At 35.8% G+C, this 27,823-nt stretch overlaps 1 protein-coding gene across 1 annotated transcript; it reads right to left on the bottom strand.

The window, feature by feature from the left end:
• Positions 1-145: 145 nt before the first annotated feature.
• Positions 146-27,823, bottom strand: LOC123630543 (cell surface glycoprotein CD200 receptor 1-like). The gene is made up of 7 exons (XM_045540292.1): positions 27,540-27,823; positions 10,226-10,291; positions 7,030-7,344; positions 6,657-6,908; positions 2,868-2,970; positions 2,287-2,329; positions 146-1,684 (listed from the first exon to the last, which is right to left on the bottom strand). Exons 1-7 carry the CDS (start codon positions 27,604-27,606, stop codon positions 1,559-1,561), a joined length of 972 nt encoding a protein of 323 aa, XP_045396248.1. The 5' UTR covers positions 27,607-27,823; the 3' UTR covers positions 146-1,558.

Below are 27,823 nucleotides of genomic sequence, written 5' to 3'. Positions count from 1 at the left end.
TAAAAATCCCTTTTAGGATAAACCCTATAGTAATTAAATGTATGAAGGAAGGAAAATGCATTAATATGACAAATTAGCTGTCTTAAATATCTTAGATGTCTTAGATGGCATGACTGAAGAATGAATCATTTTGTTTTAATTTTTATCATGATGAAAAACTTTTAATGTTTGTTCCTGTTGTGAAGGAAACAGACTCATTTTTTCATAATTTTTCATAATTAAAAATATTTTTAAGATGCTAAAAAATAATTAACATACACATTCCCAATATTTACTCCACAAGATATGGAGAACATTATCATGTCATCCCATGCCATTCTCTTAGCACATAGATCATATTTTACACATTTTCCAAGTCCTCCATAGTGCATATTTTGCTACTTATATAGTCTATAGACATTGATTATTTGATAAATATACCACAACAGAAGGTATGCCATGAAAATACACAATTTCAATTTATCACATCTGCAAAACTGTTAGGCATTAAATATCAACACCTCTAGAGAGACATCATGAGTTCAAAAGAAATTAATGTCCTAACACACTCATTCTCTCTCTTGCAAATATAACAAAGAATATAACTCCATTTTTATTAAATAGTATAATTCTCATTATAATCATATCATATTACCGAACTATTTGATGAAAAAGGGAAAGTAGGAACTGGGAAGTAGGAATCTTACAGATATTAAAATAGGAATTTAAGGAAAAACACATTGAAACACTGTTGGAGTGAATGTAAATTGGTACAATTGGACAATCTATGAATAATACAAATGCACAAACCCTTTGACCTGACAATTTCACTCAAAACAATTATCCTACAAATATACTTAAACAAATACAAAGAGATATAGCCACAAGAAATATTCTATGTGGTATTATTTATACCACAAACAAAATTTAAAACAAATGAAACTTAAAACAATCTAAATGTCCATCACTAGAGTGGTGGTTAATTAAATTATGATGTAACCATACAATGGAATTTTACGTAGCCATTAAAAAGAATGAGGTAGCTCTGCTTGTATTGATATAAAAAGTTCTCCAAGACTGATATTATTAGGTATTTGTAAGTATACAACAGTGTTATGGTACACTCCCATTGGTTTCTTGACAAAGATATGTGTGTATATGTAAATATATATATAAATGTACACATATACCATAGGCATACAGACAAGTCATATGTACATAAAAATTTTCTGGAAGAATATATAACAAATTGTTGATGATTGTTTTTTCTGCAGTTATTTCTTCAGGAAAGTCAGTTTTCATTATTTACTGTACTGCCCAACTTGAAAATTTGATCACAAGCATGTGTTTTCTTTGTCATGACAGCATCAGTTCTTCAGAGAACTGCTGGTAGCAGCTAAGAACCTAAAATTCCAATTATACAAGGATATGAATGTAAATCCATTGAAATGTTTTGTCTTCTAAGATCTTTTGAAAAACTAAATTCAAAATAAGTCTTCTTTTCTAGAAGTGTAAGAAAATCAAAACATTAATTATAATGTATCTTGACTCATTTTTCTTCGTGCTGGAGTCCAGTCACTTATAAAGTATGGAGGCCTGTGCAATCAACTTCATTTTGTAATTCCTGAGACATCTTCACCTTGTTTGTAGTATCATAGAGTGGATTATTCTTCTCCGTGTAGCTAGCATAGGGTTCCATTTCATCCTAAGAAAGAACTCAAACTCAAATTCAGTTCGAAAAATTATCATAGAAACTACCTGCATTTTTCTAACAGGTGCCCAAGAATGCTTATATTTGTGTCCCTCAGCTTGTACGAACACAAGAGCAAGGCTTTATTCTAATATTTTATCAAAAAACTATTTGTTGATTACTTAAGTCTGAGTAAGATGATGGTTGGGTAAAAGTAGAAATGGACATGAATTTAGTGAAAGGAAAAGAATTTCAAATGAAAGAGTTGAAGATTTAGTAAGCTGCTGGTGATAAGAGATTATGGAGCAGGATATGTTTTAAGCTTGGGTAAGAAGGAAATGATGGTATTGAAAAAGGGAAGTCAGGAATTACAGATGCTTCCATGTGGGAGGAAACACCAATTCACTTTTTCCCAATATTATAGTCTTAGTGTGATATATAAACAGTACTTGGTAGATAATAAACAAAATAATTACACCTACTAGCATTGTAGAATCAGACTTGTTTTAGTTTTTCAACTGAAACATTAATATTGATACAAATTACAAATTGTGTTGCTAGATTTTGAAGGTATGTGGCTTAAAAGTTTGCAAATATTCCTTTTTATCTTGTCTTACCTCAACAACTGGAGTAGCTTCCCTTTTATTCAATTTACATTTTCTAGAAAAATAAAATAAGCTGGAGTGAATGGAGAAAATATCATTGTTTAGATTGAAAATGGAAAAAAAAAACATTATACTATTGATAATTGTGATTCACTTTCATAGAAGCCATAATAAATCAGAAAGGGACTACCAGAAATGAGGGAATAATACTGCTTGTGGTTATTACAGCTAAATAAGAAAATTCTGGATTTGGGAAAAGGAAGTAAAATTATGCAATAGGAGCTTGACCCAGTATGTGACACCTCATCTTTGGTACATGAAAGGAATATTAATTATTTTCCCAAATAAAATAATTTATCTCCCAAAATTGTGCCCTAAATGGCCTAATTCACCACACTTGCATGCCTGAGCAGCCCAGCCAAAAATCCCTCTTATCATGCAAAGTAGTCCAAGTCTTACATCTTCAGGATACTTCTTTTGATTATGGGAGATTTGATGTTAACATCCTAATTGCCTAATCAGTCAATTCCTTATTTCTGACTCTTTTCTAGCGCAAGAAAGCTGAAGAAGAAAAAATAGTCATCAGTCAATACCTGCAGCCATTGAATTTCAAAAACCAAATGGATCCCACGACGATCAAAATAAGAATAGGAAGGATGATATATAGAATATATGATTTTTCTGAATGTTTGGTACCTATAGACACAAAAGTATGTGGTTCAAATGTGGTACATTCAGACAATGTACTATTATTCAGTACTAAAAAAGAAATGAACTATCAAGCCACGAAAAGACATGGAGGAATCTCAAAATGTATATTATGCAGTGAAACATGCCAACCTGAAAAGGAAACATACTGTATGATTCCAACTACAAGATATTCTTAAAAAGGCAAAACTAGGGAGACAGTAAAAAGATCACTGGTTATCAGGGATTGGGGGAGGGAAGGATGAATAGGCAGAGGGCAGCAGATTGTCAGGGCAGTGATACATTCTCCATTAGGCTACACTGGTGGGTATATATCATTATAAGTTTGTCCAAACTCATAGAATGTACAACACCAAGAGTGAACCAGAATGTAAACTATGGACTTTGGCTGGTAATGTATGTTCATCAATTCTACTAAATGAAACACTGCGGTGCACAACATCCACGGTCAGGAGGTTGTGCATGCGTAGGGGTAGAGGTTATATGGGAACTTTCTGTACTTATCCCTCAATTTTGCTGTGAAGCAAAAACTGACCTAAAAAATAAAATCTATTAAAAATAAAAACTATATACATATATTATTTTTAAATATAATTAAATATAAATATTATTTTAAAATATATAAATATATATTTATTATATATGTTTCAAGAATGTCTCACACTGCATGAAATTCATTTCTATAATTTTATTTTAAACAATTGGGACCCATTAATAGTTCAAGAACTCCTAAAATAAAATTGCTTTATCAATTCAGACTTCAGAGTTTCCAGCAAGACATACTCTTATGCCAGGATTTAGGTGTTTTAAGGATTCATGAATGGTAAATTTCTATGGGAGAGATGTGAAATTTAGATCTCCTGGTTTCAACAGTAACGGATTGTGTGTCTCACCTCCAACACTCAGAAATAAATGAGTAATTTAAGGAAAGTAGTTGGAAAAATAACCCTAATCCTGAAGTCACCTCTCTGCCAGGGCATTGAAAGGAAAATTAATCCATGGCAGAAACTTTGTTTATTAGCAGCTGGCAGCAGTAAAAAGCTCTACCTGACAAACACACAAGTCAGCAAAGGCATTGCCAGCTCTGAGAGGCAGGGGTTTAAAACTTGCTCCTGCTGTTCTGTGACTGTAGCTCAGGGGCAGGAGAAGGAGGTGAGGCACAGGCTGAGCAAGCTGGCGCCTGGTCTTTCCATCTTCCACGCATGGTGGATGTTTTTAAATATTGGCTTTCTCAGTATTTTATTGGAAAAATAAAGTTTGGCTTTACTATTAAAAACAACAACACTTTTGGAAACTCAAACTAATAAGGTCTCTCTTTGGAGGGGTACTAACAGAGTATGAAGATCCATCATTCAAGGAAGACAGATCCTCCCCTACATTGGAGCTGGGACAAGAAGACAGTTTCAAGTAATAGAGTCTAAATATGACACCATATTGTAACACTGGATGGTGGGCTTTCATACATAATGAAGGAACAATTATTAGTAAATATCTTATCAGTAAATATTGCTAAACATTTTTAAAGAAATAAATATCACTTAAAAAATGGATATTGGAAAATAGTTGCTTCAACACATGGGTTTCCTCTTATCCCTTTTTATAACTTACTAAAATGTTAGTAAAGAAGTTTTTTAAAGGGTAGACCTGCAAAGACAAAGGTAACAGGGATGAAGACAAGAGCAGATCAAAGATTTCAACCTGTTCTTAACTGAAAAATGTATGAAAGAATGGAAAATGATTTACTGAGTGGAATAAGTCAAAGTTTCAGTGCAACAAAACTCCAGAAACACTCTAGAGCAGGAAAAATCAAATATAGATAAAGGAGCATGTGGGGTACAGGGCGAGTATGGGGCTAAAAGTGAGGAGCTTCTTTGAAAGTCTGTCTTGAGAACAGGTAGGTTGCCAAGCGCTCTGCCCCACTTTGTGCAGCACACTTTCCCCAACCAGCAGAAAAAAGGGAGACTGACCTAGAGAAGATGAACTGGAGAGACTCCAGAGTCAAGCACCCAGACATCATGGTGGGTGAGGATGAAGTGCCAGACCGAAAAGAGGTATTAAAGAAAAGTCTGAGTTCTCAACAGTGGGATGCTCACACGCACACACAAACACAAATACTACCCTCTCTCAGCACACTGACATCTTATGTCTCCAAGACAAGGGACTCCTGAGTTATTTTCTGTAGACCCTGAATAGCCCCAGGAAAAGGCCTTCAGATACATAACAAATCCCCAATTTAAATAAAAAATCATGTGCCTCCTTTTCAGTGTTCTGAATCTAACTAGTTCACAAGCCCCAACATCAGATAGTAGAGCTTCCAAACAGCTCTTGAGTGCTCACTTTGACAAGAAGCCATTAGCCAAGGATTAACAAAGACTTAGGAAAAGTCTCATTTATGAAAGAAAGAGGTTGAACACACAAATGTCTAGAAGGCAGAAGAAACTCAGATTAAAAAGGCATAGAAGCAAGCAGAGGACTTAGGCAAAAACAACATCCAGGACAATCACTGCTCAGCGTGTCTAGAGACCAACCAGGGCGGATTAGACCCAGACCACGGAAAATCTCTAAAAGGGATGACTTCAAGAAAAAAATGGAAGTGACATACTACACAATAAACCTGACCATGTGGAAAATATTAGTAAGGGCTTCTCTAGCTTTGTGAGTGAGCTTGGTGACAATTCACAAAAGGCATATACATTTTTAAGGAAAAAAAAAAAGTAACAGAATTATGAAGTCCAAAAAAAAAACAAAAAGTTATTCAAAAGAGAAAGCATGTGTTTATGTCTTGTTTCAGCACTTAATAATACTTATATATTCAAATTAATGTGAACACTGGCTATTTAATTTAGTAAAAAATTGCTATGTCACTGTATATAAAGAATGAGGCTAAGGAAGATGGTAATTTTAAATGCACATCTACCATAAAAAGAAGTGGGTAGTTAATGTCTAAATTTGATACAGTAAGAAATAACAACATGAGCATGTTGTTTAAAAAATAGAGTTTATTACTAGATGAAACGCTTGTAAATTGGACAGTGCCTGTCTCTGGGGAGTAGAATGAATGGAGAGTAGTAGGGTAGAAAAGGCAGCGGAGAGCCGATGATTTTCATAGAGTCCGATAAAACAATTTTACTTTAAACTATAGATACATTGATTAAATTAATATTTTTTTTCTAAATACCAAAAAAGTGGAAGTAGGATCAGAGTAGAGAATGAAGAATGAAAAAGTGATAAACTGAATCATAGATGTTATTAAAAGTTAAGAAATTCCACAAGAAGGAGCTGGAGAGGAAAAGTCTACCAGACTAAAAATTCATGAAGGCAATGTATGAGTGACTTTATCCTTCCAATAAAACCTTAAGTATTTGTTTCAAATTGCACTTTATCTTTCAATTAACCCTAAGTATTCTTTTTAAAGTATATTATTCATTCCAGTTAACTGCCAGTATAGAAGTGAACATTAAAAGGAAAAATAAACCACATTCTAAAATAAGGCTTTTTACAACAAATTGCTGTATTTTTCTTTTAAACATGTCTCTTTATTGTGGGGAAAAGGGAGATAAAGCGGAGGCTAGAGAAATCATCCTTGAACAAAATTTCTCCACACGTTCCGTTTTCCTTCTAACTCCTCAGAAAGAATGAAAAAACTCAAACAAAAAACCAGAAGATTTACTAACCAGGAAGCAGCTCTATGCACAGACTCCTGTTGCCAGTCAAATGGGAGACAGAGCAGGCCACAGTAGTCACATCGGGGACCTCCCAGGAGCATGTGCTCTGGACAGTCACTGTGCCATTGCCCCAATATTCTTGCTCAGTGACACAGTCATCCCCCTCTGGGGTCCAGGAGATCTGTGCAGCTGGCTTCCCCGCCACTGCCTTGCACACCGCAGTTCTATTCCTGCTTAGAGACAGGGTCGCTTCAGGGGAAACTGTAGAGACATAAGAGAAAAATGCTTCAGTCTTAACATAAGGGATATGGAATTTAGAGAGACATGTGTTTCAGTCACAAATCTCATGACGTGAAATACCGCAGCATATGATGTTCCTTACCTAACACTTGGAGGTGATAATTATGATTGAAATTCCCATCAGGTGTCACCATCACACACCTGTAATACCCATCATGAGTGACGGCCACTGGAGCAATTTGAAGGTCAGGATTCTGACTGGGTCTGGAGGCCCAGGTTATTCTGTCATCAGTACAGTTGATTTCCTTGGTCTCATTTGTGTCGCTCCTGTGAGCTTTTGTGCAGGAAGGCTTGTCCCTGAGGATTATTTCCCATCTTGTTAGCACCACTCTTGTCAGTGTACGAGGACAGTGGAGCACAGCGTTGGTGTCCATCACCACAGACAGTGAAGTGTTAACTGGACACACACACAAAAGGAGAATGATAGAAGAAAATCTTGATAAAGAACTTCATGTGTTAAATTTATCCACAGCATATTACATGAAGTTGTACTAGATACTAACTTGGCTGGTGATCACATTCTAGAAATTTTACACTTACATAACAAATTAACATTCACAAAATATAAATAGTATATTAAACCCAATTCAGAGATTGACAAATTTTCTCCTGTATTATGCATTATTAGGAAAACAATATATACCATAAAGTATTTTGAAATTAATTTAGGAGCTTTACTATCTAGAAACAAAATAAGAAAAGACTTTTAAATTAAACAACAAAGACAATGTTCTAAATGTAATCTTTTGGTGGAAGGGACTATAATATTTATCATACAATGCATGCACTTCAGGGAAGAGCATGGAATAATTAGTGATGTGGTTATCTCCTAACTTGTGAAAAGCACAAAATATCAATAACATCAAAACTAAATGTCTTTCTCTATGGCTATTATTTCAGGCAAACATAAATGTGGAAAGTACATGGTTCTTTCATGAAAAGTAAATAATATGGCATTCAGGTAGAGCTACCTGGACATTTTAGAGTTTTTTTTTTTTAAATCACAAAGTCAGTGATATCCACAGATCTTTTTAAAAAATCTATAATTTTACCAGGTAAGCCATCACACAAAAATGAAAAATGATGATGTCCAGTGATGAGATGTTTAGAAATATTTATTTCTAGTGAAAAAGTAATTTAGTACATAATTGAAAAACAAAACAAGATTTGTTTTCCTTTGGGCATTTCCCATAAAAAGATTTTATTGCAAATTCATGACATTATCAAACATAGCCTTCGGATGAGTTTCCCTTCCATCCTCTTTAGTCACACATAGACTTCCAGATAGTTTAGCTGTGAACTTAGCTCTCATATTTTGTGTTTGTATATTCAATGTAATTATCAGGAGTAAATATAGAAGCTGACCTCTTTTGTCCATCTTTCAAGGTAAAATTGCATCCTACAAGCATCTTCCAACATAGAATCTCACATTTCCCATAAGCCTACACAATGTCTGTGACTGATAGGGGTCTGCTGAGAGGTGATTAGCAGACCAAAGTATCTGTCCCAATTTATCTGCAACAGAGGTGAGTGTCAGTGATGGCATTACTGTAACATGAGCAGAACCAGCTATCGGGGGAAAAACTTTACATGAATGAAGCATGTTTTTGCTAACCTCTTCAGCTAGTATCTCTTCTCTCCTGTTTTTATGTCACCTGTCTTCTGTGGTACTCAAGCCCTTGCACTTCATAGTCAAATAATGATCACATAACTATTTAGGTTGGTGCAAAAGTGATTGCAGTTTCAGACCATGAATTTTAAATCATTCTAACTGGGCTCGAACACACCTTATTAATCAAAATAGGAACCATCACATGAACACATTTTTGCTAACAAGAAATAAGTTTGTTTATTCCTGTAGCATAAAAATCCATGCTTTGGGATTCTTTGAACTCTTGGAAAGCATTTCCTGCATCCTGCTTGTTGTGGAAGAGTTTTCCCTGCAAAAAGTTGTCGAAATGCTTGAAGAAGTGGTAATCAGTTGGTGAGAGGTCTGGTGAATGTGGCGGATGAGGCAAAACTTTGCAGCCCAATGTGTTCAACTTTTAAAGTGTTGGTTGCATAACGTGCAGTCGGGCATTGTCGTGGAGAAGAATTGGGCCCTTTCTATTGACCAATGCCGGCTGCAGTTTTCAGTGCATCTCATGGATTTGCTGAGCATACATACCATACAGATGGAATGGTTTCGCCAGGATTCAGAAAACTGTAGTGGATAAGACCGGCAGCAGACCACCAGTGACCAGGAACTCTTTTTTGGTGCAAGTTTGGTTTTGGGAAGTGCTTTGGAGCTTCTTCTCCATCCAACCACTGAGCTGGTTGTACCTGGCTGTCACATAAAATCCACTTTTCATTGCACGTCACAATCCGATTGAGAAATGGTTCATTGCTGCATACAAGAAGAGAAGATGACACTTCAAAATGACAATTTTTTTGATTTTCAGTCAGCTTATGAGGCACCCACTTATTGAGCTGCTTTTTCACCTTTCCCACTTGCTTCAAATGCCAAACGACTGTAGAATGGTGAACCTTGAATTCTTTGGCATCTTCTCATGGAGTTATAAGAGGATCAGCTTTGATGATTGCTCTCAGTTGGTCGTTGTCAGCTTCCAATGGCCAGCCACTGCGCTCCTCATCTTCAAGGCTCTTGTCTCCTTTGCAAAACTTCTTGAACCACCACTGCACTGCATGTTCGTTAGCAGTTCCTGGGCCAAATGCATTGTTGATGCTGCAAGTTGTCTCTGCTGCTTTATGAGCCCAACCTCACGTCACCATTTTGAACTCAAATAAGAGCATCACTTGAATTTGCTTTTTGTCTAACATCATTTCCATAGTCTAAAATACGTATAAAATAAACAGCAAATAATGTCATTAGCAAAAAAACATACAACAAGAAATGTGCATTAAAATGATGTATAACATAACCACATTTATTTAAGAATGTATTCCAATGGTAAAACACAAATTATAACAATGCTAAACAGCAATTACTTTTGCACCAACCTAATAGATGAAGAAAGAGGTGAGACTTACACACAGATCTGACAGACAGTTAAATCCACACTCTTCCTACCACTCCAACTTGGCAAAGATTCAGAGACAAGCAAGAACATGACTTGTTTGCAAACAATTAGAGAGTTGTTTATCCCACAGCACTCAGATCACCATATTCTTCAAGTAGTCACAAGGCAGGCCCCCAGCCAGGACATCACCTAATGTTTCTAACAAAGTTCAACTCTCCATCCCCTCAGTGCCGGCCACTACATTAGGAAGCACGTTACCTTCTGGGAGAGGTGTTGAATAGTTCTGTGTCATCTCCTTTCCATCCATATTTGAACTACTTGAAGCTAGAAAATATATGGAGAAAGATAAATGAAACCAATGTTATATACTCAGAGTGGAAGCCGCTATCTCTATACATAGTCTTATTCAATAGAATAGACAATCAGTTAAACATAGTTAAAATTAGGCAAACTCATGGAAAATAGAAATTACAAGTGATACCATCATTAGGGGGAAAAAATCATTTTAACATCTTGAAAATTGCATTGATAAGTTATTAATCAATCAGTTCCCATTGATGAGACACCCCATATTGTCAACTATTTTTTTACAAGGTAATTCTGTCTCCACCTCTTCCTCCTTCCCCAACCAGGAGAGTGGTCCAGTGTGGGCATCTCACATGAGTTGGTCCAATTATACTCCTTTCTACAGATGCTACCCACTAATTAAAGTTGTTTGGTCCAATGGTGGGCACCTCACCCAGATGAACAAAGCAGAGCCCTTTCTCAAGAATCTTAGAAGCAGAACTGAGAAGAGTTCATCCATCCCTCTTCCTTTCTCATTTTTCCTGCCTTGTAAGAGTAAAAAGGGAAATATAAAGTTGAAGCAGATGTCAGATAGATGGCTTACTATAGGTGCCTGGTGCTCATCATCCCCCTCCCCAAGAATGGACCAAGGTGACAAAAAAACAGCTAACATTTGCCCAGGAGGTTGGGAACTCACTCATCCATCCCATCCAGCACACCAATACTATAACCAGCATCTGAAAAAGCCACCTAGAGGCCCAAGAATCCATGTACCTGGAACCACCAATGCAGGTGCCAGCATACACTGTTTCAGGACACAAGGATAGACATGCTTAGTCCACCACTGCTACCACTAGTACCTGAAGAAGGACCCAACAGACATTCCAGTCCCCAGAACAACTTCACCACAGCCTCTACCAATGACAGCACCCCAATGGCAAGTGTATGCAACAGCTGTGACTGGGTGGTGGGGTGGTATTCAGGCCCCTGGGGAAATGCTTCGGTAAGGGGTTGACCTCACCAAGGAAAAAAAAGATATTCTAATGGCCAACAAATACATGGAAAGATGTTCATATTAGTAACCATAAATTAAATGCAGATTAAAAACAGTGAAATAATGATTATAGAACTATAAGCATGGCTAAAATTAAAAAGACTGATAATAAGTACTGGTAAGAATGTGGACAATTAGAATTCTCATACATTACTAGGGAGAATGTAAAATAATATAACAACACTGGAAAATTTCTGGCAGTTATTCTAAAATTCAAATATGTGCCCACCTTATAACCTGGTCATTCCAACGGCATTTACCTAAGAGAAATGAAAACATATGTCCACACAATACTTGTGCATGAATGAATGTTCATAGTAGCCTTATTTGCAAATATTTATTCACAATTGCCAAAAACTGGAAACGACCCAAATGTCAATCAACAATTAAGTGAATAAACTATCCACACAATGGAATACTACTCAAAGACAAAAAGGAAAACACAACATTGATGAATCTCAAAATCATTCCATTAAGGGAAACAAGACAAGCACAAAAGAATGCATACTAAATGCAATCAAACTACTGCTACTAATATAAAACACTAAGTAATCTCTGATAACAAAAAGCAGCTCAGTGGTTGCCTGCAGGTGGGGGTGAAGGCAGGGATGGACTACAAAGATACATGAAGAATATTTTGGAAATGGTGAAAATGTTTTGTATCTCATTTATGGTAATGATTCACAGGTGTATACAACTGTCAAAACTCATCAAATTGCATATTTTAAATGGATACAGTTAATTGTACACAAATTATTCCTCAATAAAGTTGAAAAGGGGTAATTAAAATAGTAGCAGAAATGTTAAGTTTTAATACACATAACATTAGAACATGCATCCACGCAAATAAATACAAAACAAAATACAAACAAAAACTCTTGACATTGAAAATAATGTTAAAAAGAAAATTTCCATCTAAGTCAAAATCATAAGTAGAAGTAAGAATGTTTTGTGATTTTACTAGTAACGAAACTTCTTACTCACTTCAAGCACCAGAAGTTTCCTTTCCCAAATCATCATAGTCACATGCCTGAGCAAGCGTATATCCACCCACACAACAGACATTGCAGAGGCATGACTGTGCAACCCATACTCCATAGAGGCTTCCTCCAGAGAGGAAAGAAAAGGTTCTCAGAAACAACATATGATTTTCTTGTGATGATAAACAGTTTTTGTCTGTTGTAAATTGCTAGGATTTGACTGCTCTACTTTCTAAAATATTTAGAGATAGATATTTCTGAAATTTCACCACCCCCAATAAAAACTAATTCAGTAACTTTTATTAACCAAAAGAGAGCGTGGATTATGCCATACTTAAATATTTAACATTGTTGTTTATATTCATTTATCATTTATAATGTATAGAGATGAAAAACAAGAAAGTTAAGCTTTTCTACCCTTTCCTTCGTTTGTAGAACTTTTGGAGGAATATAAACAAAGCAGTTAGGAGTCTGATAAATGAACTTCAAACTAAAACCCTTAACTTGGGGCAAAACTGTGCACTAAAAAATGTGGTAAGGTTATTTACCACATTTTTAATGATTTAATACGGTAAGTATATAGCTGCAAAAAAGAATTGTGTACAATAGTTTTATTTTGATATTTCTATTGAAATTTCTTTATAGGACTTGGGGCCCTTACACTGGTACTGAACTAAGTAGATTTCATTTTTATTGCTTATTATGATCATTACAACTTAATATCTTTACTGTTATTTAAAATTGAATGAATTTACTATAGTACTTCTAAAAAATACAACACACAATAAATATACATTGAAATCTGTAAAAATATCCTGACATTTTACATGAGGAAAACCAAATAAAACTATTTCACTCTTCATTTGGTGTTTCAAGCTTTCAAACTTCAAAACTCTATTTTCTTCCAAAGTTTAATAACTCTCCAAAGTTATTACAACAAATATAGAGCTGAACCATTATGGATTATGCATGGAGTAAGCATTAAGCCATTTCTAGAGGCTAGGAAATATGAGGGATATGAGTTTTAGTTCTTCTGTTGTTTTTTCTTTCCTGAATCTTTTTAGACAATGAATTTATACGCTCTCATTTTCCCCTCTGCAAAACACAGACTATTGTTCTTACTTACTTAACAAATAAGGAATAACTCATGAAAGATATAAAAAGCACATTACAAATTGGAGTATTAAGCAGTACAAACATTTCTCCTAAAGATTCAAGGTTTCACTTAAAATGAATACAACCTTATGGCTGAGATCTTAATCATACAAAAACCTAGAAATTCAAATTATAATACATTGTCCAGGTAACCTTTATTTAGCTACACTAAGCACATGATTTTTTTCTGATCACTGGTCTGGTAAAGTCAGTACAGTATGGAAACTTTTACGATGAATCTGCCAGCTCAAGAAACCTTAAAATATTGACCTTAACATTTTAGTTAGTGAATATTTGTACTTTTTTTTTAATAAACTTCATATTGTAGATGTAGGTTAGACAGAAAAGTGTTATTTCCCAAGAGTTTTTAGAGTTATGGATGGATCCAAGTAACAAGCTGTGGAATTAAATTGCCTCTTTTTTCAGAGGTCCTGAAAATGTAATAAATTGTCATCCAAATGGTTTAATTATATTTCTGCCATAAACACAGTGGTTTTCACAGTATTATCTGGGGACTAGTGGAAATCCATAATAGCCTGCCAGAAAGTTCATGAACTTTATAACTTTTGGAGGACAGAGCCTGAATTACAATTTTATTTCTTATATATAATTAAAAACTAGTATCATCCTTCAGGTATAATGAAAAGCATCACCAATTTTTTCCCCAAATGCTGTTATTTCTAAATGGCAAACAGGAATCGGAGACCTATGTGATCTTTTTCTCTACTGAAGCTATCTAAAGACTAATCCATTAATTTTAAGATAAATTTTACAAGTAAAGGAAATGTTTTCTGCATTCTAAGATAATGATCAGTTACTAATAGTTTTCATTCAAATGCCAGCTGAGTGACCACCTATCAGGTATACTAAAGCTTTTGGACAGAAGGAGAGAGGCTGGAAGCAGTATTAATATTCATTTACTCAATTACAATAGGTAGACAATAAATGTTTATTCATTAAGGAGCTTTCAATCTTTTTTTTTTTTTTTTTTTTTGAGACAGAGTCTTGCTCTGTTGCCGGGGCTAGAGTGCTGTGGCGTCAGCCTAGTTCACAGCAACTTCAAACTCCTGGGCTCATGTGATCCTTCTGCCTCAGCCTCCCGAGTAGCTGGAACTACAGGCATGTGCCACCATGCCCGGCTAATTTTTCCTATATATATTTTTAGTTGTCCAAATAATTTCTTTCTATTTTTGGTAGAGACAGGGTCTCACTCTTGCTCAGGCTGGTGTCGAACTCCTGACCTTGAGCGATCCTCCTGCCTCGGCCTCCCACAGTGCTAGGATTACAGGCGTGAGCCACCACGCCCGGCCAGGAGCTTTCAATCTAATGGGGCCATTAGACAACTAATCAAACGATTAGACAATCATGTGACATTGCAATAGCAATAAAGGAAAAGTATAGAAAGTGTACCTTGAGCTACTTATCTCAGTATTGAGATCTGTTGTAGGCAGCCTCTCAGATGGCTCCCAGTGATCATGCCTTTGTAAAACCCACTCCTCTTAAGTGTGGGCTAGACCTGCTAACGCCCTTCTAACAAATAGAATACAGCAGAAGGGATGGGATGTCCCTGCTGAAATTAGGTTATAAGGAGTAAGGCTGCTGTCCTCATGTGCTCTCTCTCACACACGCATCTTAATTCACTGCAAGATAATAAATATTTGTTTGAAGGAAACTTGTTATGTAATAATAAGTAACTAATACAAGATCCAATGAATGAGAAGCAGATAAGATACTACCAAGGAGAAAAGAGCATTCCAGAGAAAAGTAATATTATGTGCAAAGGATGTGGAGCTAAAGGGACTGTAGGAAATATTAGTATCTGAAGAAGTACCAGTGCCACAGTAAGAGTCTCAGTTTTCATGATTATACTAGTCTCACATAATGATTTCAGGACTTTTTTTTTCCTTAGACAAATTTATTTCCTATGGAAAGAGAGCAGAAAGGAAAAATAAGTATTTGCCATTTTTAACAATCTGAAATGCAACATGGTTTTCAAATTAAAATTTTCTCCTTCACATGTCCCATAGCTTAATATTACAATTGTCCTTGCTTCTAAAAAGGAAAGAAATTGAAATACTAAATATGAAATTTCTTTTTTAAAAACATGTTTGTTTTTTATGAACCAGAATTTTTTTCCAGGAAAAACTACTTTGCAAACATTTGAAATTTTAGGATAAAAATTATTTATATTAATGAACTACAACTACAATCTTAAACATGGATAAATCTCAAATGTAATAGTGAGTAAATGAAAGAAGTTATAAAAGAATATACACAGTATGGTTCCACTTATGCACAATACCAAAAAACGCAAAATAAATTTTATTGTTCAGGGCTGCATACATGTATGATAAAATGTGAAGAAAAGCAGGGAATGACTATATCTCAAACGGAATAATTATCCCAGTAGATAATGGTTACATTTAGAGCAGAGGTTGGGGATATAACTGGGAAGGAATTAGTCTGTTCTTAACTTACATATGTATCCATTATATAATTATTCTTTAAAATTTACATATTTCCTACATTCTGCAATATATGTTATATATGTTAATATATATAATTTAACTATGAACAAAGAAATACAAGAAGTACAAATTAGTACTTCCTTTTTATTTTTAACAGTTTTAAACATAATTTGAACAACTGAACATAGCATATGTTTCATGTTCTTACATTTTATGAAACTGATTTTCATTTTTAAAAACATCAATTTAGTGGCAGACAACACCTAATTAGGCGTTCAGTAAACAAAATTTTGGGTGAAAACTCAAAGTTCTAGTAGAGACAAATATAAAAAAACAGCAAAACTGTTCGATTTATTACCCCTTAATCTTACACGTATTACTCTCTGAACCTCAGTGGCTTCATCTATACATATGAGAATTTAGTATCTGATACCAGTGGTCACTCAGATTTCTAAAGGGAAGGATGATTATTTATATCATCGATAAATTGTATTTTGAGAACTAGCTAGCCATGTGGGAAAATAAAATAAAATCAGATTCCTATCTCACTTCTCATACCAAAATAAAATGAGATGAATTAAAGATTTATATATAAGAAACAAAAATAAAAGTACTATGAGAAACCATAGGTAATTTTTTTAATCTTAAAAGAAATAAGCTGAGTAACATCTTGGTTTGCCAGGAGTAAGGGGTTTCCTGTGATGTAGGACATTCAGTGCTAAAACCAGGACAAAAGTTCCAGGCAAATTGGGACAGGGCTCACCTTAAATGAAGAAACCATTCTAACCGTGATACAAAACATGGAAAACATAATGAAAAATATTGAAGAATTGGACTAGAAAGAATTTAAAACTTCTGTATGACCAAACCAAACAAATGAAAACAAAAACCATAATGTTGACAAGCAAAAATCTGGGGAATCTTTGCAACATTTATAATAAACAAAGGCTAATGTACTTCAAAAAATATACCCAAACATACAAACCAATAAAAAAAGAGATAGACAACTCCAATTGAAAAAATGGGCAAAATGTTTAGGTTGCATATATTGCCTTTGCCCCACCCAAGTCGGAGCTTCAAGCGTGTCCATCCCCCAGACGGTGCGCACAGCACCCATTAGGTGTGAACATACCCATTCCCTCCTTACCCTTCCCATCTGCCCGACACCTTAATTTGACTTCCTGCCAACCAAGAAACATTTTTACCTACATGGAACTTAGAAACTATAGTAATCTATTCCTGAAACAAAAGGTGAATTCCAAAATGAAAAACAAAAAAAGAAAAGAAAAGAAAAAATGGGCAAAATATACCAACAGGCTGAAAAAAGATGCCTATATTGGAGGTGACATAGCTAGTAACTATAATTCCACACTTCAGGTACAACTTAGAGATAAAAATAAAACACCCAGAGAGTTTATAAAAAGAAAATGTGAGACGTGTTTAAGAAAAGTATCAAGTTAAAAAACACAAGAATTCAATAATGAATTCAATGGATGGATAAAATTTAGAAAGCAAAAAATAATCATGATAAATAATAAATTTGATACTACTTATTAAGGCAATAGAATCATAAAGTCTGGCTCAGTTGGTCAGGGCACAGTGCTAGTAAAAGCCATCTTGTTGGTCTATTTCTTTTTCATTTGAGGCACTAGCATCACATAGTCCAAAACTAGTTAATGAAGACAAGTTTGTTTCCTGACCTAAACCAGGTGTTGTGCAAATGTGTATCAGTGATCCCAAGGGACAGCGTGTTAAATGGATATATAAAATAGATATTGAATATATCTATTCACATAAGCAAAAATATGTGTACTAAGATATTAGTTCCAGCATTGCTTTCCAAAAAACTGAAAGTAGTTTAGAGATTATGATTCCAAAAACCTGAAAACAAATGAACAGGGAGATAATTAAATGTTATAAAATAATATATATGAAAGAACTTTGAAAATGGCAAAATGATATTAAAATTGCCATTTTCTGAATGTTTATAAATGCAGACAAAGTGAGCTAAGTACTTTACATGCACCACTTGACTTAATCCTCACAGCAACCCCGACACTAGGTCAGAGATTTTAAGTAAAATCTCCCAATTTTATTATTCATTGACAGCTAATTCATTTTTTTTTTAATTACAAGAGCCAACTGAAAATGTTTGCAAGGCAGATCTAGCCCATGGGCTGCAAAATTGCAGTTTCTGTTGTGGAGATTAGAAAACATATACAATTAGGGATCTATTGAGGAAAGTGCAGTTAGCAAAAAATGATGAAGAAAAGTAGAAAGTAAATGTAGTGCCATAAAACCAGGGAAAGAGATTTCAAGACAGGAAGAATTAAAACCAAATCATGTGCAGAAAAGTCTTAAAGTACACAATTAAGAAGCTTTGTTATGTGGTAACAAGGAGATCATTGGTGAACTTTAAGATCTGTAAGAGAGTAGTTTTAGCAAAGAAGTAAAAGCGGAAACCAAACTGAAAGGAGCTGAGCAGAGACAGTTGGGTCAGCAAATGTAGACTTGGTCTTTTAAGAATTCTGACCCTGAAAGAACGGGAGAAGTGTGACAGTGGCTTTAGCCTTTCATGTCAAACTTGAAGGAGAGAGACGGGGCAATATCTGGAGCTATGAGGACTGAGGGGGTGTTTAGGAATAGGGGAGCACACAGCATATTTGTGGATAGAAGGAGAGATAGCTAGAAGTTACAAGAATGAAGGAGGCTAGGCCGGGTACAGTGGCCCATGCCTGTAATCCTAGCACTCTGGAAGGCCGAGGCAGGAGGATCGCTTGAGCTCACGAGTTTGAGACCAGTGTGAGCAAGAGTGAGACCTCATCTCTACTAAAAGCAGAAAGAAATGATTTGGACAGCTAAAATATATATATAGAGAAAAAATTAGCTGGACATGGTGGTGCATGCCTGTAGTCCCAGCTACTCGGGAGGCTGAGGCAGGATTGCTTGAGCCCAGGAGTTTGAGGTTGCTGTGAGCTAGGCTGACGCCACAGCACTCATTCTAGCCCGGGCAACACAGCAAGACTCTGTCTCAAAAAAAAAAAAAAAAAAAAAAAAAAAAAGACTGAAGGAGGCCAACTGGTAAAGCAGGATCCTAGAGATACTGGAAGGAATGAGACAAACAGCAAAGTGGAGGCTAGGTTTTGAAAAGGCTGATCTTTCTTCTCTCAGAGAGGAACAAAAAAGATAATAAAAATGGTCACAAACACAAGAGACATTTTGAGGAAGTTCAGGCTAACAAACGTTTGTTAGTACCTACGCAGTGTCAAGTAACTGTGCAGAGCTCTGGGAATGGTAGCAGGAATGAGGCAAAGTTCCAGCCCTCAGAAACCTTCCCATCAGGGATGTTAAGGACGTCCACATTGGACGATGGGTAAATCAGGGGGGTGAGCAGCGTCTGCTGAGTGTGAAGGACAACAGAGATAGTTTGGGTGATGAAGAAGCTAAGAAAGACCTATGACAGGGCTCTGAACCCTGGCTCTCACCAAAATCTCCTGCAAAAATTTGTGGGAGTCCAGAGGCATATCATCTGGAAAAGTCTGATTAGGTAGACTTGAGCTGGCACCATAATATCTTTAATATTTTAGGCTCTAGAGATGATTATATCTGGCAAATATCTTAAAATTCCTGGTTTAGGACAATCCCTGGGGAATATCTAGGGAGAAGGCAATTAAGGATAGACTGATTATGGAGGGGAGAATAAAAATAACTAGATTTCATTATTTGAAATTCACCAATATTTACAATTTGGACTTTTTTTTTTTTGATACCGCAAAATGGATTATATAGGATATTCTCATATTATGTAATGGACAAATCTTTGGGAAAAGGCAGAATTTCACAGTAAAGTAACAAAATGGTAGGGAGAAAGAAAAGAAATTACTAAACACCTTAAAACTACATACACACACACAGATTGGAAAACCACTTATACCAAATCACTGAATTTTCTCAGATAATTCCCTTCAAACATACCCAGGTTTCCCCTATGCTGGTAGAAAAAACAAATTATTAGATGCAGCTTCCCCTTCTAGCTAAGATCCCTGCTTCCCTCTTTGCTGCCTAATTTCTAGAATGAGTGGTCTGTGCCCACAGCTTCAATTTCCTTCCCACCCACTCCCTCCTCAATACCTGCAGTCTTGCTGCTCCCACGCCCTTCTACTCAAACTGAGATTTTTGAAGGTCATCAATTCTTTTATAGTCAGTCATTTAGCTCCTCTTCGGTGCTGGCGCTTCTGGATTGCCCAGCAGATTGTGATAAATTAACCATTTTCTTCTCCTTCTAAAACCGCCTCATTAGCCTCCCCCCCACACCTATGTGTTTCCCTCTCTGCCTCCTCTCCTGTCTTCACTGCCTCCTCCTCTATCTTCTCTGCAAGCCACCTTCCTCCTCAGGCACCTTAAAGTCAGTATCCCCCAAAATTCTAGCTGCTCTTCTTTCTCTTTACACCTTCTCACATCTTTCTCTCCCACCCCCAGAACTTCAACTAGACCCCTACACGGGTGATTTCTCCTTGTTTTCACCACTCCAGTCATAGTTTAGCTCCTTCTGTCCCTCGTTCAGCCTGTGTGACCCAACTGGAATGTTCATCCCTCAGCTCTTCCTACCTGGGTGTTTCTGCTCATCTTCATCTTGCACATCACTTTCCCCCACCCAGCCCAGGAAGCCTTCCTTGACCCTCAAACCAGATTCGATTTATCAATTACACATCTCTGTGTCACCCTATGTTACTCCTTATGCACTTTATGTGATTTAATTATTTTCAGTAATTTATTTAATATCTATCTTCCAGGTTCTAAGCTCCATGAGAGCAAGATCTATGTCTGTCTTGATCAAGTATCCACAGGGGGAAAGCATAGTGACTGATACATGACAGACACTCCCTTATATATCAGCTGACAAAATAACCAAACCACATTTTAGCTTTGACTTATTTTTCCTAAACAAGAATCTCAAACCGTTAGTTGCATTGTTTTTCCACTTCAATGCTTACTGTCATTTCAAGTGCCTCACATCTAAAAATCATATATTTCCCCCCACACACTTGCCACATCTCTTTCCCTTCTATTTTTGGTACTGGGGAGGTGCCCCAAACTCAGCTCAGCTGAGTTGTGTGATATTGTTAGAAATTCCTTGAACATATCTAGGCTTTATATGCCCATGTATAAAATTAAAGAATTTTTTTGAAGGTTTCCAAATAAATGTTTCCTTCCTGTCTGAAAGTTCTATACATCTCCTTTCTTCACAAATGAGGAAATTACTGTCAAAAGAGGTTAAGCAATTTCTTAAAGATGACACAGCCAGTGGTTAGAATTATATGACAGATCATTAGGTCCAACACAGAGAAGTATTACAATCTAGAAACTGAGGGGAAAGGAGAGTGAGATTTTATTGAAAAAATGCCAAAATTAATGTTTGGATGAAATTTAGAAAGCAAAAAGGCATTTAATAATACATTCAACCTCAGTGTTCAAGATAACATAACCACCAAGTCAATATTAGTTGGTAAAAACACAATGATACTAAAAATACATGGATTTAAAGAAAGTTCCACTTCTTTATAGCCCCGTAAGCTTCCACAGATAAGAAATATAAATTATAGACAAAATTTAAAAACAGCTGCTTGAAGCCACTGGGGAGTTGAAGAAGCAGAAAGATTCCTGAAGCATGTTAACCCTTAGAAGAAGGAAAAGCTCAGGGTTAGGGGTACAGGATTCCATTTTTACCCATTTTTACTGATGTTAGTCTCAGGGAGGGCTATAGTTGGCACATTAGGCAGTTAACACTCTGCTTGAAAACCCACAGTTTTCTGAAGAACAGAAAATCTCCTCTGAGGACAGATTTCAGGGTAACCTTAGTCTCTGAAAAGTGATAGAGATAGAGAAAAAAAGTTTGAAATTCTGCATATAAACTCTACCTATATCTCTGCTGACCCTAAACAACATATGGCAAGTCACACTCAGAGAAGACTAGCTAAAGATAAAAGAACTTAGATTTAAGATGCTGTCCAGGAGACAGAGTTTGCAGTTTGAGTTCAACCAAGTTAAATTCTACATATATATTATACATATGTATACACCTCCATATATATCAACACAGCAATATAACAGAATCCATGCAACATTCAAAATCCAGATAAAATTACTCAACCTGCAAAGAACCAAGGAAATGTGGCCCATTCTTAGGAGAAAAGATGTTAAAGGAGACATTAAGGGATCCCAACCATAAGTTGGCCCAGATACTGAAATTATCAATTTTAGCACAGATATTAAACTATGCTTGGGGATATAAATATATATATATATACTCACAATGAATGAATGAATGAAAACACAGAAAAATCCAAGTTAGGGGAAAAAAAGTTTTTAAAAAATAAATGGAGGCTGGGTGTGGTGGCTGTTACCTGTAATCCTATCACTTTGGGAGGCCAAGGTGGGAGGATCACTTGAGGCCAGGAGTTTGAGATCAGTCTGAGCAATACAGTGAGACCCCATCTCTACAAAATAAATAAATAAATGCATGAATTAAAAACAACTAAAAAGTAGAGAATATGTGTTCTTTACAGATTTGGGAAAAAAATTGTCTGAAAAAAAATGGAAATCCTAAAATTGAAAAATACAGTATCTGAAATAAAATGTTCTCTAGATGGGCTTAACAAAAGAATGGAGAGAAGAGAGGAAATTGTCAGTGACCTTGAATATATACAAATAGAAATTATTCAATCTAAAGAACAGAGAGACAAAAGAAATTGGGAAAAAATTTATGAAAAGAGAACTAAGAACTAAGAGAAATCCTCACCAGCAGCCCACACTACTAGAAGTGATAAAAGAAATTATTCAGGCTGAAAGGAAATAATACCAGATAGAAACTCAAAAATTCAAGAAGAAATGAAGAGTATTGGAAATGGTAACTGAAATGAACATGTGCTACCCAGAATCGCCTACAAGGAATGACTCTTTGTCCCTGCTACTAGGAACACTGCAGGCAGACAGCCTTCAGTTTTCCACATCTCCCGGGATCACTTTACTTACTTTGCCCAAGTCAGACCCTTCCAGGGCAGCCCACATCCAATGACTAATTGAGATGGAAGTATAAAGGACCAGCCAATTTTATTCAATGCAGGGCCTCTCTAAGGCAATTCTAACTACAGAGCTCCCTGTGGGATCAGAAGAGAGTGTCAGCTAGTTGAGATTACAGAGAAACTTCTCCCTCTGCTCACAAACATTCTGTACACAAAACTCTGTCTCAGAGTCTGATCCCAAGAGAAACTGCAATATTAGAAATAACTCAAAGCAGCAGAGATTGTTAAAAAAAATCATTTCTTTAGAAATGGAAAAACTTCCATTCCTGCTTCAATCCTGGAACTTTCCTATACTGCTTTTCTTAAACACAAATAGGATTTTATTCCTAGAATAGGGGCTAGGTTTTCAGACACAAAAGGTATATAAATTCTAGCTAAGAAAACTTTGAAATTGTTTGTTTAATGTTAATGTGTGAACAATGTCATTTCTTCCAGGAAAAAAAAATATGACCTGATTGTAACTGTGACTATCATATGAATTTGTGATATTTATTATTATTATTATTATTATTATTATTATTAGTTTAAAGTAATGGTCATTGATTTGATTCTTAGGTGCTATTAGCATCACACAGTCCAAAAATATTTCATGACCACAGATCTGCTCCCTTATCCCAGTCAGGAGTTATCAAATGAGTGTCAGTGATAACCAGGAGAACAGGCAAAAATATATAGATGGTTACTACATTTTAATCAATATACAGATTAATTTTTCAGATATAACATAATACCAAATGACAAGTGAGTTATTTTATTAATTAACACCATTAACTGAAATATTCATGACCTTACTGGGAGGCAATTTATCTACTGTGAGCTCTCTCATTTGTTCCCATCACCTTAATGCCATCCTCAACCCACTATCATCCGCATGTCTAACTTCTCATATTACTCTTCAATTTCAGAAGAGTATTCTTCTATTTAAAGCACTCAATTTATACCCTATATTGTCTCTGTTCCTATCTCTTCTCAGATCTTGCTCTCTATGATAGAGAGGAAAGAAATAATTGTGGCTCCTATGCCCCAAATCCAAAATCTCTAGTATTTATTTCATTATTTTTATTTCTATGTTTATTCTTTTTGTGGGATCATCCACTCCATGGATGACTCACCAATTGTGAATTTTGCTATACATCCATTCCTCAGTATCCTAGGAGGATTGGCTCTAGGACTGCCAGGGACACCAAAATTCAAGGCTGCTCAAGTCCCTTTATAAAATGGCATGGTATTTGTATATAACCTATGCACGTTCTCCTGTGTACTTTAAATCATCCCCAGATTACTTACAATACCTAATATTAATGCAATGTAAATGCTATGTAAGTAGTTTTTATACTGTATTGCTTAGGAAATAATAACAAGAAGAAAGTCTGTACATGTTTATACAGATATACTCATCCATATTTCTTCCTGCATATTTTCCATCCATGGTTGGTTCAATCTGGAGATGCAATATGAAGGGCTATGTTTTCAAGTATCTATAGGAATTTTCCCCCTAGGTGTCCTCCCTTTCTCCTGAATTTAACATCTTCTTCCAAAGAAACTCCCTTCTCAGCCACCAGTATCTCTCAGTGGCATCATGGAACTTTCTCAAATGGGAATCCCAGGACAGAAGCTCCTGTTCCAAAACAAATCCTTTACCTAGTGATACTACCACCCGGTGGGACAATGCTACCACATTATTCTTCAAAAATACTGCCTTGTTATATTATTTTCCTGTTTACAAAAGAACAGATGGCTCCTCACTGTCTACTGCCCAACACCTAGGTTACTCTATTTAGCTACCAAGGATCCCTGAAATCCAGGCTTATTTCCTACTATCGTATAACACACAATCTGTGTTCCTTCAAGCCTCAGGGAGAGCTCTTCTCTCTCTGAATCACCTTGTGTTTGCTCATGCTACATATCCCTTCCTTCCAATTCCTTTCTCTGCTTTTCCTCATCTATCCAAACCTGTCATTTGAAGTCCAGCTCAAAACCCAAAAAGCCTTCAACAACATCCAACCCATCATAATTTCTCCCTTTATATTTTTACTAGGTTCATAGACAATTTCAAGATTTACTGATTTTAAATGTTCAACAATTGTTTCATCTTAACTTTGTCTTCCTAACTTAACTATCTAATAACTTTTAGGCACTATTCTACACACTCGCGCACACACACACACACACACACACACACGCCCTCCACACACACACACACACACACAGTGATTTTTAATAAGGACTTTTGATTAATTTATTAATTGCTTAAGCATGAATGTTTAGAGAAAACCCACCTATAAACTATTATAATATGTAATTTTGCAATTATCACAAACTTTAAAAGGAAGATAGTACTAAAATTAATGAGAACAAATCCCTTCTCTTTCATAATTGCTTTTTATCTCTTCTTTCATCTTTTGCAAATCTGCTGAAGCTACCAAGCAGCCGTCTTGATCTTGTTACTGCCTGCCCTCTAGTGGAATATAATGATAAATGACTAAAATCAGCCCAAAGAAGAAAAAAGTTTCAGTAATTCATAATTTCAAAATCAGTAACTTTTATAAAAGGTGGAAAAATTTTAATTGGACCAGAAAAATATAATCTGAGCAAAAGGAAAAAATCTAGACTACAATAGGGCTAAAAGGAGGAAAAAAAGACATGGGGTACAGAGACTGCCAGGGAAGGGGACCAGGTACAAGGTTGGGAACTTTGCTCTGAGGTGGACAATTTACGTTTTTATTTTTCTTCCCAGCTATTTTCTTAACAAATTTTGTCTACTAACTACCACATTGCTTGAAGTTATAAACAAATAAGTAAACAAAAGAGTAAATAGGAAAACCAAATAAATGCTATGTTTTACATTGAAATCATCAGCTCTCATGATCCTTTGTGAATTTGTCTTGTACAAATTAGTTATTTCTGTTTGGCAATATTAATAACAAAGAAGTATTAGTAATAAGGACATAAAGCCATTGCTCCAAGTTGTATGCTTCTCATTATTCTAAACCATTTCATGGTCAATTTGTCATGCCAAATCACTACACACAAAGTAATTTGCTTTTCTATATCTTGTTCCTAAACATTTCGATAACTTTATAATGATACAAGCCTAGACTTTAGAGGTTTGATATATGTAGTATCTCCTAGTTGTGTTCACAAATAGTTTTAAAATTTTAACCTTTCAACCTGAAAAATTCAAAGTTATCAGTTATGTTTTAATCTTTTTTTTTTTTTTCCATTTCCCAAAAGTAATAGTTCAATTTGACATAAATAGCTCTTTTCCTATCTGGCTTCCTGCTGTCAACTTGGGTCCTATACAGGTTTCTATAGGAGCTTTCTACTACAAGATCTCAACTATTGAAAGATTCAAATCACTTGATTTTTTTAAGTGAATAGTAGTCTATTAAGTTTATAACTAAATATTGGCTTAATTTTTTTCCAGTGGTGTTATAAATAATGTTTCTCTTTAGTGAAATTCATAATGGTTAAATATGGAGGAAAATTGCTGACTCAAATGTTTAGTTATGCTTACTGACATACATTATTACTGAGTTTGACTCTGCCAGTATCTAACCTTGGACAAATCATTTCACCTCTCTAAGCCTCAGTTTCTACCTTTGTAAAATGGAGAAGTGTCTTCCGTGTGTACTTCATTGGGTTATTGTGCAGATCAAAGGGAACACAATATGTGCAAATTTTCGATAGCAAAGGACAGTAACAGAGTACAGTTATTTTGCATGTGCTCCCCAGTAAGATTAACATGTGGAAAACAGACTTTTTCCTGGAAGATAAACAACATTTTTAAATCATTCAGAAATGAGGAAAAAATGCTTTTTTCTCTTCCAATTATAAAATTTAAAACCAGCTACAGTGTTCCCTTGCAACTGCTCCATCTACTAAAAATGAAACCTGAAAACTCCCTCCCACATCAACTCCTACCAACCCTCTATGGTGAAACCAGGACACCCCCACAGTAGCCCAAGTTCTCTATAGCTTCCATAGGAACCTAGTCATTGAGGAGTGTGTTCTCTAAACCATAGTGTCTCTTACAGCCCACACATCTTAAAGATAAATACAGACATACATCACAGAGGCACCACCATTAAGTGTAAGCCTGTTATATTTTAAAAGCACCCAGTCATAGAAAGTGGTAGAAAGAAAGAAACTTTCCTAATTTATACTATTAGCAATGTGGACCTATATGAGTTAGGATTATTATTTAAATTTTTTTAAGGGAGAAGAAGACAAAGAGAACCCAGGTGATTTTGATCGCTGCTAGTATGTATTTAATTTATCCTGCCTCTTTCAAAAAAAAAAAAAAAGAGGTGGGGGACGTTAAGGAAGTGGGCAGTGAGGCAAATTATAGAGACACATATATTATAGTAGGATACGAAGTAAAATAAATGAGACAAAGAGAAAAATGAGCATGATAAAGTAAAATAAGTCTGGGACTAAATCTATGATTGCAATTGACTTGCAAGTTCCCAGCAGAAAGGCGAAGAAAGCTCAGGAAGAGCTGAGAACAGGTTTCTCACCGTTCCCCCAAAGAGAATTCACACTTACCAGCCCCTAAGAAGACGGTCAAAATCAGTAGTAGTCCTAAGTCAGCAGTTCTCCAAGGGTAGAGCATTTCTGTTTTCTTTTTTCTGCCTTTCACTCAGTACTTTTCCTCCACACAGACACTGAAGGAGCTAAGAGCATGGTGAGACCCTCTCTGGTCAACTTCTCTGTCCAGGATCCTCTCAGGCCATCAGCAGTGGGGCACTCCCTTCCTCCCAGCCCCTTCCTTCAACTCTATGTGGTTTAGCCTGATTAGTAACCTGGAAGAGAAGAAACGCTTCTCTGGA

The sequence above is a fragment of the Lemur catta genome, chromosome 1, assembly GCF_020740605.2.
Source record: "Lemur catta isolate mLemCat1 chromosome 1, mLemCat1.pri, whole genome shotgun sequence".
In the NCBI taxonomy this organism is placed as follows: domain Eukaryota; kingdom Metazoa; phylum Chordata; class Mammalia; order Primates; family Lemuridae; genus Lemur; species Lemur catta.
The sequence above is the reverse complement of the archived record's forward strand: the minus strand, read 5'-3'. Positions and strand labels throughout refer to the sequence as shown.

Bases quoted from the DNA above. Each gene is read 5' to 3' on its own strand.
- LOC123630543 (XM_045540292.1), bottom strand. From the start codon at position 27,606: ATGCTCTACCCTTGGAGAACTGCTGACTTAGGACTACTACTGATTTTG. The intron at 7,345-10,225 runs GTAACGTGCTTC...GTGTGTGTCCAG, and splicing joins TTCAACACCTCTCCCAGAAG to TTAACACTTCACTGTCTGTG. The intron at 2,971-6,656 runs GTTAGTAAATCT...TTGTGTCTATAG, and splicing joins GTGCATAGAGCTGCTTCCTG to GTACCAAACATTCAGAAAAA.